Here is a 14,328-nt window from a genome sequence, read left to right as displayed (position 1 = left end):
GACATCTTCATCAATCTCCCCATTACCTTGTATTATAGATCCAAGATACTTGAAACTACCTCTCTTGGGGACGACTTGCGTATCAAGCCTCACCTCCATATCCCCTTCTCGAGTACCGTTGCTGAACTTGCACTCCATGTATTCTGTCTTGGTCCTGCTCAACTTGAAACCCTTAGACTCTAGGGTCTGCCTCCAAACCTCCAGCCTCTCGTTAACACCACCCCGCGTCTCGTCAATTAAAACTATGTTATCCGCAAATAACATACACCATGGCACCTCACCTTGAATGTGTCTCGTCAATGCGCCCATCGCCAAGAAAAATAGGAATGGACTAAGAGCTGATCCCTGGTGCAACCCCATCATAACCGGAAAGTGTTCCGAGTCTCCTTCCGCTGCCCTAACCCGAGTCTTAGCTTCATCATACATGTCCTTAATCACCCTAATGTAGGCTACTGAGACCCCTTTAGCCTCCAAGCATCGTTAGAGCACCTCTGTCGGGACTTTGTCATATGCTTTCTCTAGGTCAATGAACACCATGTGCAAGTCCTTCTTCATCTCCCTATACCGCTCCACCAATCTCCTCATAACGTGAATGACTTCCATAGTCGAACGCCCCAGCATGCAAACCAAGCTGGTTCTCAAAAATGGACACACTGGTCCTCACCCTCACTTCAACCACCCTCTCCCAAACTTTCATAGTATAACTTAGCAGCTTAATCCCCCTATAATTATTGCAACTTTGGATATCGCCCTTGTTTTTATACAGAGGAATCTCGTACTCCACCTCTATTTATCGGGCATCTTCTTCGTCCTAAAAATGACATTGAACAGCTTAGTGAGCCACTCCAAACCTGCCTTACCCGCATTCTTCTAAAATTCTACAGGTATTTCATTTGGCCCGATAGCTCTCTCCACAGGTACAAGGCGAGTTATACCAATTAAAAATTTTGCAAACAAGGGAGATATCACAAATGGTACACGAGTAATGTAGTAAAGGTAAGAAAAAAACTACAGAATAAACTTTTACATGCACAAAAGACACTTTTAAGGTTTTGTCTCATCATATGGGTATGCATGGACTATATCAGTTTTGATTGGTTTGGTTTTATCCGGATTTTTCTTTTTGTTACATGAATATCATTTGTATCTTATTTTAGTAAGATTATAGATAAAGTCTTGATAAGTAAATATATGTAAAAAAAAAAAAACATATGATCTATTAAATATTCTTATGGGAGATTTTCTTTAGTAACACACGATAATTATTTTCTCAGTCATCTAACAATAACTTTTCATTGATGTACGCTTTCAAGGTTAATCAAATTTAATAATTAAACATAAAATCAATATGATACCTAAATAATGATATGTTCCATTTAATTTTAGATTATCGAGATACCATTTCAAATTCAAAAAAGATATAAGAAATCTTGACATATGAATATGGAAGAACAAAGAGATGGTTGACGTATTACAATAACACTTGATAAGGAAGTGATACAACCTAATTATTTAAGGTAAATAAAATTGAATGAACTTCATAATTCTATTAAATATTATATCCCATGAGAAGATCGTAAATATTTCTAGACATTGTTTAAATAAAATTCTACTATATAAAGTCTTAAAAGTATATATAAAAATTATATATTTATATGTCGATTTGGTTTACTCATTACCAAACTAAAATAAAACAACCTAATTTAATCGGTTGATTTAAGGGAAATTACCAGCTATGTCCATTTATAAGTAGCTCATTACAAAAATTGGCCAATTGATAAAATATTACTAATATTAGCCAAATTAGCCAATTAGCTATTTGTAGCAAAAAATATCAAATTTTTGCTTTGTTTTGAGTGGGTGTTATTAGAATAGATTGGGCACAACTTAAGGAGCTTGAATCTCAGTTTTGGGATGATTTGGTGAAGTTTTGAGGTGGTTTGAATTGAAAATTCGAAGTAAAAGCTGAACATGAAAAAAAATGATGTGTATCACATATGTATCAATTGTGTATCACATGTATATCCATGTATACCTGTGTGTGTGATACATGTTTGATACATGTGTCGCAGAAGACTTTTTTGAACTCGATTTAATTACGAATTTTGATACAAAACCAGTCCAAATCACCTCCAATCTTCCTCAAATTTTGTATATTGACTTATCTATATATTTTCAATGAATTTCAACTATACCCATTGAAAAAGATCCCTTTTTGTTTAGATTTTTGGAATATTGTATAGATTTTTGTATTTCATCACCTTATTTGCTATCCCGTCCATGAAATTTCCTTTCCGTCTTGTATCTAATGTTGCTAATCACGCTTAAAAATATGGAAGATGATTTTTGCATGTGATTCTTTGAGAGAAAGAATTCTATTATTTGGTTTTTTAATTTTTGTTGGCTAGTTTTAGTAAGTCTATGACTAATGGCTAGAGGTTGGTAAGTTGAGATCTATTTGGGACATTTGTGTAAGTTTTCCTTGATTTAACTTCTCAATTTGGTGTGGTTTTCCGATTTGATTTGAATACCCCTCTAGTCTCATGCATGCATGTTTGTGTTTTCTTTCTTTACTTCTCCTTGAGATTTTAAAAAGGTATTAGTAACTTTTTCTATTCTCTTTTAATGAGAAAAAGGAATCAGAAATATGAAAAGGGTAAAGTGATTAGAAGCTTAACTGCTAGTAACATGAAGCGCACTTTGTTTATAACTTTCATGAAGACTTGAGTACGACATGGTCAAGGTCTTCGGAAATGATTAATTAATTGTTATATTATATTATTTCTGATGACAAGACGAAACTACCACACCAATTGAGTTGCAAGTTCTTTGAGGGCTACTTGCAGAATATTTGTTGTTTTATTTCGTTTTCTTCACCATGGATATTTCTTATTAAAACATTTCATGTTTTGCAGCAGTACTGTTATATTACATTAAACTCAGTGGATTTTTAACCTTGAAAAATGTCAGCTAATAGATTCTTGGATGAAGGTCCTTCTTATGAGGTTTTGTGTTTCTTACTTCTCTGTCTTTCGTCGTTATTATCATCATCATCATTATTATCAATTTATCGGTTAAATCTATTGGAAAATTTGAATGCACGGCCAGTTATCAGAAGATGAGAATGATGATATGGTTCGTGCTGTTGAACTCTCGCTTCAAGAATCAAAGGGAAAAGAAATATACACGAGTGGTAAGGGCCAATTAATCGTGTAGCCTTTTCATCTCGCCTTTAGTAAGAAGTTGGTATGTTTAGTTCGTTTCCATAAAAAAAATTTATGCAAGTAGTTTATATATAGATTTGGTCACTTTTTTTCAGATATGGAGTTTCCTCAGATTGATGAAGTAGAAGAACTTGCACAAGCGTTGGAAGAAAGCACATTATCTTCTACAGACTTGAGGTAAATATGGCATCAACCTCTCATTCCCTGGTTCTTACAGTATCCATTCCATCATTTTAGTTAGATTTAACCTTTATATGGCAGTCTGATGCACTAAGCTTCTGCTTGCGCGGGGTCCAAGGGAAGGGCGGGACCGCAAGGGTGCACGAGGCTGTTTCCACGGCTCGAACCCGTGACCTCCTTGTCACATGGCAGCAACTTTACCAGTTATGCCAAGGTTCCCCTTCAGACAGAGGCGGATCCAAGATTTAAACTCTATGAGTTCAACTTTTATGATTTTTAACATTGAATCCATTATATTTTTAAAGTCATGGGTTCAAATCTATTATTTTTTGCAATTTTAATGAACTTTTAAACATAAATTTCTACTCAGCGTCGAAAGTTATGGGTTCAATTTCTACTCAGCGTCGAAAGTTATGAATTTTTAAATCCATAACTACCACACTGCATCCGCATATGCCTTCAGATTTAACCGTTACATGGGAAATGAATATTTCCATCCACCATTTCCTTATGTTGCATATTTCTGTAGTTGTCCTATTTACGTCCCCTTTGTTGCAAGCAGGGGCAGATTTAGGGGGGCGCAAGAGTGTTCACCCAAATACCCTTCGCCGAAAAATTACACCGTATATATAAGGCAAAATCTATGTTTTACCTCTATATATTAAGTTTTGAACACCCTTAACACAATTCAAAAGTGTGGTTTAGTGGTCATGGGTGTTCCAAATCTACATAAGGTCATGGGTTCAATTCCCACTAGCTACAAAAGATTTTTTTTGAACCCCCTTTGTAGAGATCCTGCCTCCGCCACTGGTTGCAAGCTGATTAAGTTTAAGTTCAGATATTTGCTTACTAAAGGTTTACATTATTACAGCACTAGTACTGGAGGCAGAGAACTGAAATGGTGGAAACTTTTCAAGGAGTTAAATCCCTTTGTCCATACATCAAAGTAAGTATAGCACAATTCAAGTGTTTGTATTTTGCATAAAATCTTAACCAAACTGGCATGTTTTTGTGATATTGTAGGGGCAATTCTTGGTGGAGAAAGAGTAGCAAACCGTGCAATATTCTTGTTTGTGATGTTTGTGAAGAACAAGTTTGTCTTCTCTTTTCTCAAATGTCCTTGCCTTTCCTCAAAATATCGGAATGTGTTACCTGATGCTTCTACTATGTTTGATTACTGCCTTTAACAGAGCTCGGTGTGGCTAAGGTGTACCTACTGGGGCCAGGTTTTCTGTAAAAAACATACATCTGATGGAACTCCTCAGTGCTGTAGCTGTTCAAGATTTAAGGTTTTTAATCACCCTTCTATATTATTAAACAGAAGATGTTCCTCATTGAATCTATATTCATTAAAATGGAGTGAGGTCAATATGAGCAGAGCTCAGTTAAGCCTCATGAGGCACTTAACTAGACAATCCTGTTTTCTTAACCTTTCAGAGTTTAATCCCATCATATAATGCATATATAATTGGAGTTTGATAATCCACAGACAGGGATTCAGTTGATAATTAGCACTAGTAATTAGTTCACTATAGCCCTTAGCATGTTTCAGAAACTGGATGAATACTAACCTCTCGATTAGTTTGAGAATTATTAAAAATGAAATGCTAAGTAATCTTTTTAATGAATCAATCACTAGCAATTGCATGATGATTTCTGAGTAGCTAACATACATAATGACCTTTCTAGCTGCAACACTGGCTTTACGTTCAATGATGATAAATCTCAAGCTAAATATATACTAACAATTACTTAACCTTATAACATGTTAACTGAGAACTTACTCATCTATTTGTAGATTGGAGATATGAAGTATATCACTCTGAATGATGGTCGAAAACTTTGCCCTGACTGTCGTAACACAGCAGTGCTGGATCCTGAAGACTGTAAGCCCCTTCTTGATGAAGTCCACAGATTTTTCAAAGGATTAAACATGAAAGTCAGATATTACATTCCAATTCTTTTAGTTGATCAAAAAGAGATGATCTGCAACGATGGCAAGGTGGGCAGAGCAGGTGTTTACATTAGCAAGAGGAATTCTATTACCTCCATCATATTTTCTAGTAGTAATAGTATTTGGTTTTTTTCACAGAGCTCACTTGGCTTGACGGTTTATGAGAAATCTAAATTGGACGCCGTAACTTATGTGAGTACAAATCTGTTTCTATTATAGACTTCTGTTAGATGAGTCGATGCCTTCTGTTATAATGAGTAAAGTTCAGTAAAGTATATAATGAGTGGATACACCTCGCTATCTATGGTACGAAGTGATGTACTCTCTCATTTTGCATTCAATTCACTCATGCTAGGTGTCAAGGTCAATACAAAAGGGTGAAAATATTGAAGTGGTGAAAGAAGTAGAGCACCTGGTTCCAGGCCGCAAAGTGAAAGCAATGCTGCTTTTATATGGCTTTCCAAAGTAATCTTCTTCCAAACTTCTATACTTTCACATAAATGGTCTTCTGATGGATTCAGTATTGAACTCCAAGCAGTTTTCACCTAGTAACTTCAAGGAGAGTAAAGAGGAAATATATCTCATGCTCTTCATCTAATTAGGATAAGCAGATAAGCAATATTCATATTCTTATTAACTGCAATTAGGTATGCTGTCCAACGGGGGCAGCCGGTGCACGAAACATCCCGCATTTACGCAGGATCTGGGAAGGGCCGCACCCCAAGAGGGTGTGTTATAGGCAGCCTACCCTGATGCAAAGCATCAGTGACTGATTCCACGGCTCGAACCCGTGACTTATAGGTCACATGGAGACAACTTTACCGTTGCTCCAAGACTCCCCGTCGAGGTATGTTGTCCAACGATATAGTTAAAATGCTATTTTGAGTAAACATATCCTAGTATAGTTGGTAAACAAGAGGATGTGCAATGAATCCCCTACTTTTATTTTATGGTATGCATCAATGGTCATTGTAAACACTAAACAGGTTGGCTTTGGGAGCAACTTTGGCTCATGAAATGATGCACGCCTGGATGCAGATTCAAGGTGGTTTCCAGCTTTTTACTATGATCTCTAGTTGTTTTTGCCTAATTTCAACCAAAAATAAAGGAAAATAAACTAGCAGGAAAATAAACACATACCTCATGAATCTACTTTTTTCAATTTTCCTCTGATATTTAATAGGCTATAGAGGGCTGGCCCTGAACATCGCAGAAGGTATTTGTGAAGTTATTGCTCACAAGTGGCTAGAATGGCAATCTTTCACTGGTGATGACTTTATGAATGGTGCAAGTGAAACAGCTCAGTTTTTGAGAAATTTGAAAGAGTTTTTGAGAGATGGAATAGAGAAAAGCTATTCTGAGGCATATGGTCATGGATTTAGAGAAGCAAAATGGGCAGTTGAAAGGTATGGTTTAAGACACACACTGGACCATATAGCTCATACACGCAAGTTACCTGAATGACCTACTTTTCAGTCAAGTGTGACATTCTTTTTATGTTAATTCATTCATCTTTGGGTGGAAACTGATGGCTCTAGGATGAATATTTCTGTGAAACACTTGTAAAAGAATCTATGTACATAAATTTGTGACTCCAAATTCTGGTCCTGAAAGATTAGGCTAATACAAATTGGAGTGAGAAAAACCTCCTGCAGTCATGTGAAAATTCAACATACGCACCCTTTCATATGCATATCCACCAACCAAGATTTATCTCGATGATCAGACGATAAATTTTGCTTCCTTATTAGTTCTATTGCTAGCTTATTTCAATAGGACTCTCTTGCCTTGGTAGAACTTCGTGTTTTATGCGTAAAACACCGGAGAATTCTGGAGATGAAAGATTTCCAAGCATGAGTTCAATCAAAAAGGTTCATTTAATAAAATTTTGTCAGTGGTATCACAGTGTCTTTCATACTTTCCCCAGGTTTTTCAGTTAAATACAAACATCTCGCGTCTCTTCAAAGAGCAATACTGTAATTTTTATCATACCACTATGCAGGAACAGAGCAGCAGTTTAATCCATACATTACATATTTACATCTGCTACTCCTAGATATCTCATTACCAATCTTCAGAATGGACCCATGATCTACAACAAAACATGGAAAGCAGAACAACCACGCAAGAGAGAATAGTATGTGGATTTAATGGTAACCTATAGGAGCAGCTGCTTCCTGCAATTTCTTTCCTTGATAATGGATATCCTGCAAAGCAAGTGCAATACCTAAATCAGTTGCACATTGATTTTCGCAGACAATGCCAACTGGAGATAAAATTGCCAGCTACAAACGTGTAAAGTCTCAGTGATGTTTAAGTTTGATCTAGAAACAGAATGAATTACTATCGGCAGGGCAACTAGAAAGAACACACTCGCTGTCTCGCTGACAAAGGACTAAGCAGTATGACATGTAACAAATAGGAATAAAGTTTATATATTTATTTACTATAGAAATATGAGAAAATGAGCATCGACTCCATACACCACCAAACTGAAGATAGACACTTACAGATGCAAAATGGTTAACATCTCTATGATGAGCTTCATCAGCGCGAATGACAGTAATAACATCCTTTAGAGTTGCATCCTTAGGCAGTCTCCAGTAGTCAATTGCAATGGCAGGAGCAGGAATATTTTCAATTTCACCACGATCAATATCATTCAGATATAAAGTATACGAGTGTATAGCCTCCTCTTCCAGATACCCAACAATTCTATGTGCAAGCTTGGGGGACAGCACGTAAAGCACCAAGTAAAAATTGAAAAAGACTCCCTGCACCGCAAGAACTAGAAGCCTCTCATACCATTTGGGTTGCACTAGCTCCACCATAGTCATCAGATGCATCCTCTCATTCTCGGCTTCTTCTAGTAATGCTTTTATCCAACCACCACTTTGCTCAAACTTGCGCAACGACCTCAGATGTAACAGCATACCTCCTACCATTCCGGGCACACCAGCCACTGTTTCCAACATCATTGCACGGCAACCGTATTTTTTCTGCAATACAAATCAAAGACTAGAATCAATGGTAACGAGAAGCTTATTGATGTAAACGCAACTCTTAGAATTACTAATGTTTCCCTTTCTTTTTTTTTTTTACAGAAAGGTACTACTTATTAGATAGTCCATCAATATGTTGTGAATTTGGCATGTGTTTCCTTTTGCAAGAAACATGTACTCCTACTACAAAAGGATGAAGCAAAGAGCTCATCTCTTTGACATCTCTGCTCAGCGTGGCATCAGAGCAATTGGTTTTCAAAGAATTAAACACAAAGCAGTCATCTACATTCCTGCCAAAGTTGCTGAAAACAAACCTTAAAAAATATATCTGTTGGTATCCTGAGAATTTTCACTGTCCAATAAGCAACCTTATCAAGGAATGTCTTGGGTACATGGTGCTTGCTTATATCAATCGACAAGTCAGCTTGATATGTCTCCCATGGCTACAAATGAAACTGGAAAATTAGAATAAATTAAAGGCAAGATTTTTTTTTCCTGAGCACTATAAAACATGACAATTTCTGATTTAACGCATTACATGTCATCTTGTCCCAGGGACAAAGGAAAATATCACAAGTCTAAATTAAAACATGTACACGATTCCTACATAACATATAATACGGAGTATATACTAAAAAATCAGAGAAAATAGAAGAAGAATGAAACAGCTTCAAATGTTTTGTACAACAGTGATGTACTGCTGAAACATCATTCGATAATAACATCGAATATCTCACTCCACAAACCCTCAGAAAGTGAGGAGATGCTAAAACAGAGATTATATTGACGACAAAACCTAGCAAAAGAAAATAATGAAAAGTTTAACCACCCATCACGGGAATCATTTCCTTCTGCATATTATTGGAAGCTGATCGGCGAGGCAATTAGACTGTAATTGTTTTGTACTCTGAGATAAATGCTGATAAGATTTTCAGCGAAAGATTTACTTAAATCCGTGTCTAGCCTCTAGGAGTGTCAAATATAGGTGGTTTGAGTAAAATTTCAAAATTTTAAGCTAGCGTTTGGCTATACATTCCCAAATTTATTTTGAAAATTTTGATTTAGGTGAAATTTGGTTTGTTCATAAAAATGTGTTTGGACATCATTTTTCAAAACAAATTTCACTTTTTTTTAAAAAAAATACATGAAACATGACTTATACCCACAAGTTCTAAAAACTATCACAAATATCCAATAGTATCTTCATCAATAACATTCATTATATTATCACAAACCATAGTCCTGAACATAAATAAATTTGGTACAAAATTATCATTTTTATAATGAACTACATAATACACTATCAAATGACCGAGAAGACGTGTTTTGGGAATTTGAATATGGATAAAATTTATGAATAAACATATATTTGCCAAAAAAAACCTAAATAAATTTTGGCAAAATCTATGGCCAAACGGGTCCTAAAAGGCTTCAGTCGATGAAGGAGTCATGTTCCAACCAGCCCAAAGTTTGCTCTAGTCATTTTGCCCCGCGTCAAATCTGGACCAAACAATGAGTCATAACCTAAGCAACTACTAATAAAAACTATATTTTCATTTGTTTGCGTTTCAATAAATTGTTTATTTATCAAATCAAACTAAAAACAATTTTTTTTTTCCTTTATAGAAAGAACAACGATAAACACAAACCAAACCAACAAAAAATTATCTTTTTATTGTTACTAATTTTCATAAGGTAAGAGGGTGTTTGGCTAAACTTATAAGCTGGTCAAACTGGCTTATAAACACCTTTTGACTTATCTACGCGTTTGGTAAACACTCAAAGTGCTTATAAGCCAAGTGCTTAGAAACTAAGATCAGCCATAAGTCACAAGCTGGTTACCCCCAACTTATGGCTTTTTAGCTTATAAGCACTTTTAGTTTGACCAACACTTTTACTAGTTTATCCTTAATAATATTTTCTAATTCACAAAATACTTTTCCCAATTATATTTTTTGACTTTCTCTTCATTCCATATTCGTTATTAATTCTTTTCTTTACAAAGAAATTTTTAATTTATAATCTTTTGAAAAAAAATCAAGGGTATTTTAGTCATTTTAACAAAAGAATAGCTTATCAAAACTTTTTAATCAAACACATCAACTGCTTATTATCAGCTTCAGCACTTCTATCCAAACACGTAAATACTTATTTTAAAAATCAGTTTCAGCACTTTAAAAAAACTTTTCAGCACTACAAGCTTATCAGCTATTTACAATCAGCTAATCCAAAGGGCTCTAAGACTTGTGGCATTATGCTCTTTGAACAATAAGTAATTTATTTTTAACTCAACCTGTCTAAGAGCCCGTTCATGAAATTTTTTTCACTTCTTTTCAAAAAAATTTCACTTTTTTCGAAATCAATGTTTGACAATAAATTTTTCAATTTCACTTGAAGATGAATTTTGAAATTTTTCAAAAATTTGAAAAACTCCAAAAGGTTGTTGTTCAAAATTTTCACTCAGATCACTCACAAAAATTCAAAAACAACCCAAAATTATATTCATGTCCAAAAACAACTCGAATTTTCAAATACCATTTTCACTTAAATTTTTTTTTCCACTTTTTTTTCGAAATTTTACGATTCTCATGTCGAAACGCCCACTAAATTTAGGTGGATCAGGTTATCATCAAGCAGGTTAAACGTGACACCCCTGCTAGTGTCACAACCAGGGGACCTTTACGCAAGGATAGAGCATTACAGCTGACTTCTTTAGATGCAAGTTATAAGATTGTTTATCTATAAAGAAATACTTCATCCGTTCAGATTTGTGTTACATAGACTACATGTGCACCAACTTTGAATACTTGGAGGACTATCTATGCTCCACCTTATATTTGAGGGATGATTTTGAATCAATGCCCAAACTTAAGGAACTATTCTGTACCATTTTTATCTATATTTAATTGACTTATCTTCTGTTTCATCTTATATTTTGGGAACATATCAGCTAATGCTTCTCATACATGAAAAATCTTTTGCAAGTTCATTGAATGTACTAAAATTGATTAGACTAAAAAAATTTAGCCAACAAAGTGATCGAGCACGATGGTCATTTCAAACATATGCACTCTATCTCCAGAAACCTCATATCATGGACATTATAAGAACGTGTTAGTAATTTATATTTCTAACTGTTGAGACGAATGATAATTTCTTTTCTCAGCTACTTCAAATACCAATATCAAACTTCCAACTTCCAAAATCAAGAATTATGAATCGTCAACTTGTAATGTATCCACAAAGACATAAACCAGTAATTGAAACAGAGTAATTAACAGACATGGAAATTAGGAAAGAAAGTAAGCAGCAGTTGATCAACTTTGCCTGTTACTATGTGTTTGAAAATTAATTGACTGAAGAAATATTTAGAAGTAACAAGTCGTACACTTATTATCACATACCATGAAGCAATTCCAAGGCCACACAGAGCCATCTTCTCTAGTAATCTTTCGTCTCGAGACGCCCCAATAGCTGGAAATAACAACTTCATCGTTTTTCCTTTCCATCTTCTCCACAGCAGCACCACTCGTTTTCTCGTCTTTCTCATCCTCCTTCCTCACCGCAGTGGACGACGACGTTGACTTCTTCGTTGGCGGTTCACTAGTGGAGCTCATCATCCTCCACCGCTGACCGGAAAATCCCAGCCGCTTGCCACTCAGCATCACAACTGACTCACTACTCGGCTTATGGACTTCTTTACACACTACCGCCGCCGCCGCCGCCGCCGACGACGACGGCAGAGACGACGGCGATGACAAGGACGATATGCAACGTTTACAGTTACTGCCAGAATTAACCAACCGCCTCATCACCGATCTTGCCAATAACTGATTCATCTTTCCGATGATCGGAGCTGCGCTATGTTGAAATTGGAATTTTGATTATTTAATTTCCTCAGTGAAAGAAGCGGTTAACTGAGTACTCACGGTCACAGAGAAGAGCATGGCAAAGTTTAAATCACATGACGAACGTTTTACGTTCAGTTTAGTGACGGTTAAACTTGAAATGGAGGTTAAAAATGTCAGAAGAGTACAAATCTGAAACAATTGTAGAGGTAGCTAGATGCAGAAGATTCAACCTACGGGCATCTGCATTTACCAATGCTCCAAAGTTGACTGACAGAGAGACTCGTAAAAGTAAACGTGGGCCTTTATTTGTCTTGAAACGTGGCGGTAATGACTGAGGAAAGACACTATGAGTCTTGAGTAACAGCTGTATTATATTGTTAACTCATCCGCTCAGAATAGGATTATACGATAATTTTCACCCAAACAACTTGACATCACCGTTTTCCTATGAAATATATGGGACACGCTTAAATTTATTAAATAACACATAAAATTAAGTATCGTAGTTAGGGGTGTTCATGGTTCGGTAAGAGTTGGTTTTTTCCTAAAAAGTAACCAAATCAAATAAGTTGGTTTTTTAAATATTTATACCAAATCAAATTAATTAAGTCGGTTTTTTATCGATTCGGTTTTTGTGATTTTTTTTTTTTGTTTTTTCGGTTATTTGTGAGATTTTTCTTAAATATGAGACATACACTACCAAATGTATATTCCGGCGACTATATTTTTAACGAACAATATAAAACCAATTGCTCTTTGAGAAATCTATCATTTACCAAGATATATTGATGACAATTGAATCAAACGGTAATGAATAATTTAAATACTCAATTAAAAATTGATTATTTTTAACATGAAATAAATTATTGTACTTAGCAAAAGAAAACTACCAATCAAACAAGAATATAAAGGCAAAGAATTAGATAATTATAATAGCAAAGAACTAGACAAAAAATACAAACGACTAATATGTACCATAAAATTTTAAAATATATATAGGTGTGATAATAAATTTTAATAGCTACTTTTATAGTCGGTTTGGTTCGCTTTTTTTTTGGTTATTTTTTTTTTATCAAAACCAAAACCAAATCAAATTTGATCGGTTTTTAAAATTTAAAAAATAAAACCAAACCAAACCTAAAAGGTATCGATTTTTTGGGCATTTGGTTCGGTATTTTGGTTTTTATGAACGCCGCTAGTTGTAGTACTTCGCTGGTCATGTGGTCCCCACGGTACTTGCCATCTCAATTACTAAGCTGACAACTTTTTGCTTTTCTATAATTATCTTAAACATAAAATTTAGAAATGTAAAGATTACGTATAAACCATAATGCACATATTTTAAAATCGGACCAGAAGTGCTAAAAGTTTTGCGAGATATAGGACATTTCAATACATAGGTTTTCAAAATCTTTAACAAAATATTTTGGATAGGACACATTATTTTAAAAATAGATTTTCACTTTTACGTGTCATTTTTAGCATATCAAGATAAGATAATTTTTTTTTTCTGTTATACCCACAATATTAATTACTCACTTCAAATTATTTTCTCAAATCTATTAAAATTATGCATCACTTAATATGGGTATCATGGTAAATTATACACTTTATTTTTTTAAGAGGTGTATAAAGTTCATAGTGGACAAGTAGAAGTGAACAAAGAGAGTATATATTTTAGCATCTCGAATAATACTAATAAGTGTGTGTAACGACCGGGCCGGTCGCTTCGGGAGTTATGGCCTCGTTCCCCCATTTCCTGCTTCTTTTGTGTTCTACAAATATATTATGATATACCAGATTAGTTGGTTCGGGTTCGGAGTGGTTTCAGAGTGAATTGAGACACATAGTCTTTTAATTGGAAGCTTAAGTTGGAAAAAGTTGACCGGAAGTTGACTTATGTGTAAACGACCTTGGATTTGAATTTTGATGGTTCCGTTAGCTTTGTTAGGTGGTTTTGGACTTAGGAGCGTGATCACGCCCAACTCTAGTCCTAAAAAGGATTAGCGGTCGCTGCAAATATAATCCGATCTAAAAGTCCGGAGCCGAATCCCACAGAGAACTAAGGCTTAGCTATAGCTGTTTGATATCAATAAGAAGACAAACTCGAATAACTT

General features: G+C 35.1%; 2 protein-coding genes across 2 annotated transcripts; one reads left to right on the top strand and one right to left on the bottom strand.

Annotated features, from left to right (window-relative positions):
• Window positions 2,816-7,119, top strand: LOC109225640 (protein DA1-related 1-like). Its single transcript, XM_019390386.1, has 11 exons — window positions 2,816-3,005; window positions 3,109-3,193; window positions 3,320-3,401; window positions 4,276-4,350; window positions 4,428-4,497; window positions 4,595-4,693; window positions 5,203-5,406; window positions 5,497-5,550; window positions 5,714-5,823; window positions 6,345-6,403; window positions 6,542-7,119. The coding sequence occupies exons 1-11, from the start codon at window positions 2,964-2,966 to the stop codon at window positions 6,820-6,822; spliced, it is 1,161 nt and encodes a 386-aa protein (XP_019245931.1). The 5' UTR covers window positions 2,816-2,963; the 3' UTR covers window positions 6,823-7,119.
• On the bottom strand, window positions 7,217-12,541 carry LOC109225642 (ubiquinol oxidase, mitochondrial-like). Its single transcript, XM_019390387.1, has 4 exons — window positions 11,765-12,541; window positions 8,675-8,803; window positions 7,869-8,357; window positions 7,217-7,565 (listed from the first exon to the last, which is right to left on the bottom strand). The coding sequence occupies exons 1-4, from the start codon at window positions 12,197-12,199 to the stop codon at window positions 7,506-7,508; spliced, it is 1,113 nt and encodes a 370-aa protein (XP_019245932.1). The 5' UTR covers window positions 12,200-12,541; the 3' UTR covers window positions 7,217-7,505.

The sequence above is a fragment of the Nicotiana attenuata genome, chromosome 5 (assembly GCF_001879085.1).
Source record: "Nicotiana attenuata strain UT chromosome 5, NIATTr2, whole genome shotgun sequence".
NCBI classification, from domain to species: domain Eukaryota; kingdom Viridiplantae; phylum Streptophyta; class Magnoliopsida; order Solanales; family Solanaceae; genus Nicotiana; species Nicotiana attenuata.
Note: the sequence above shows the minus strand (reverse complement) of the source record. Positions and strands in the feature narration are given on the sequence as shown.

What these genes read in the sequence shown, in the direction of transcription:
- LOC109225640 (XM_019390386.1), top strand. Translation starts at nt 2,964, where the DNA reads ATGTCAGCTAATAGATTCTTGGATGAAGGTCCTTCTTATGAG. An exon ending in GTGATGTTTGTGAAGAACAA is followed by an intron (nt 4,498 to 4,594) that starts GTTTGTCTTCTC and finishes TGCCTTTAACAG; the next exon opens with AGCTCGGTGTGGCTAAGGTG. An exon ending in TGATCTGCAACGATGGCAAG is followed by an intron (nt 5,407 to 5,496) that starts GTGGGCAGAGCA and finishes TTTTTTTCACAG; the next exon opens with AGCTCACTTGGCTTGACGGT.
- LOC109225642 (XM_019390387.1), bottom strand. Translation starts at nt 12,199, where the DNA reads ATGAATCAGTTATTGGCAAGATCGGTGATGAGGCGGTTGGTTAATTCT. An exon ending in CAACAGATATATTTTTTAAG is followed by an intron (nt 8,358 to 8,674) that starts GTTTGTTTTCAG and finishes TTTGTATTGCAG; the next exon opens with AAAAAATACGGTTGCCGTGC. An exon ending in ATGTTAACCATTTTGCATCT is followed by an intron (nt 7,566 to 7,868) that starts GTAAGTGTCTAT and finishes CTTGCTTTGCAG; the next exon opens with GATATCCATTATCAAGGAAA.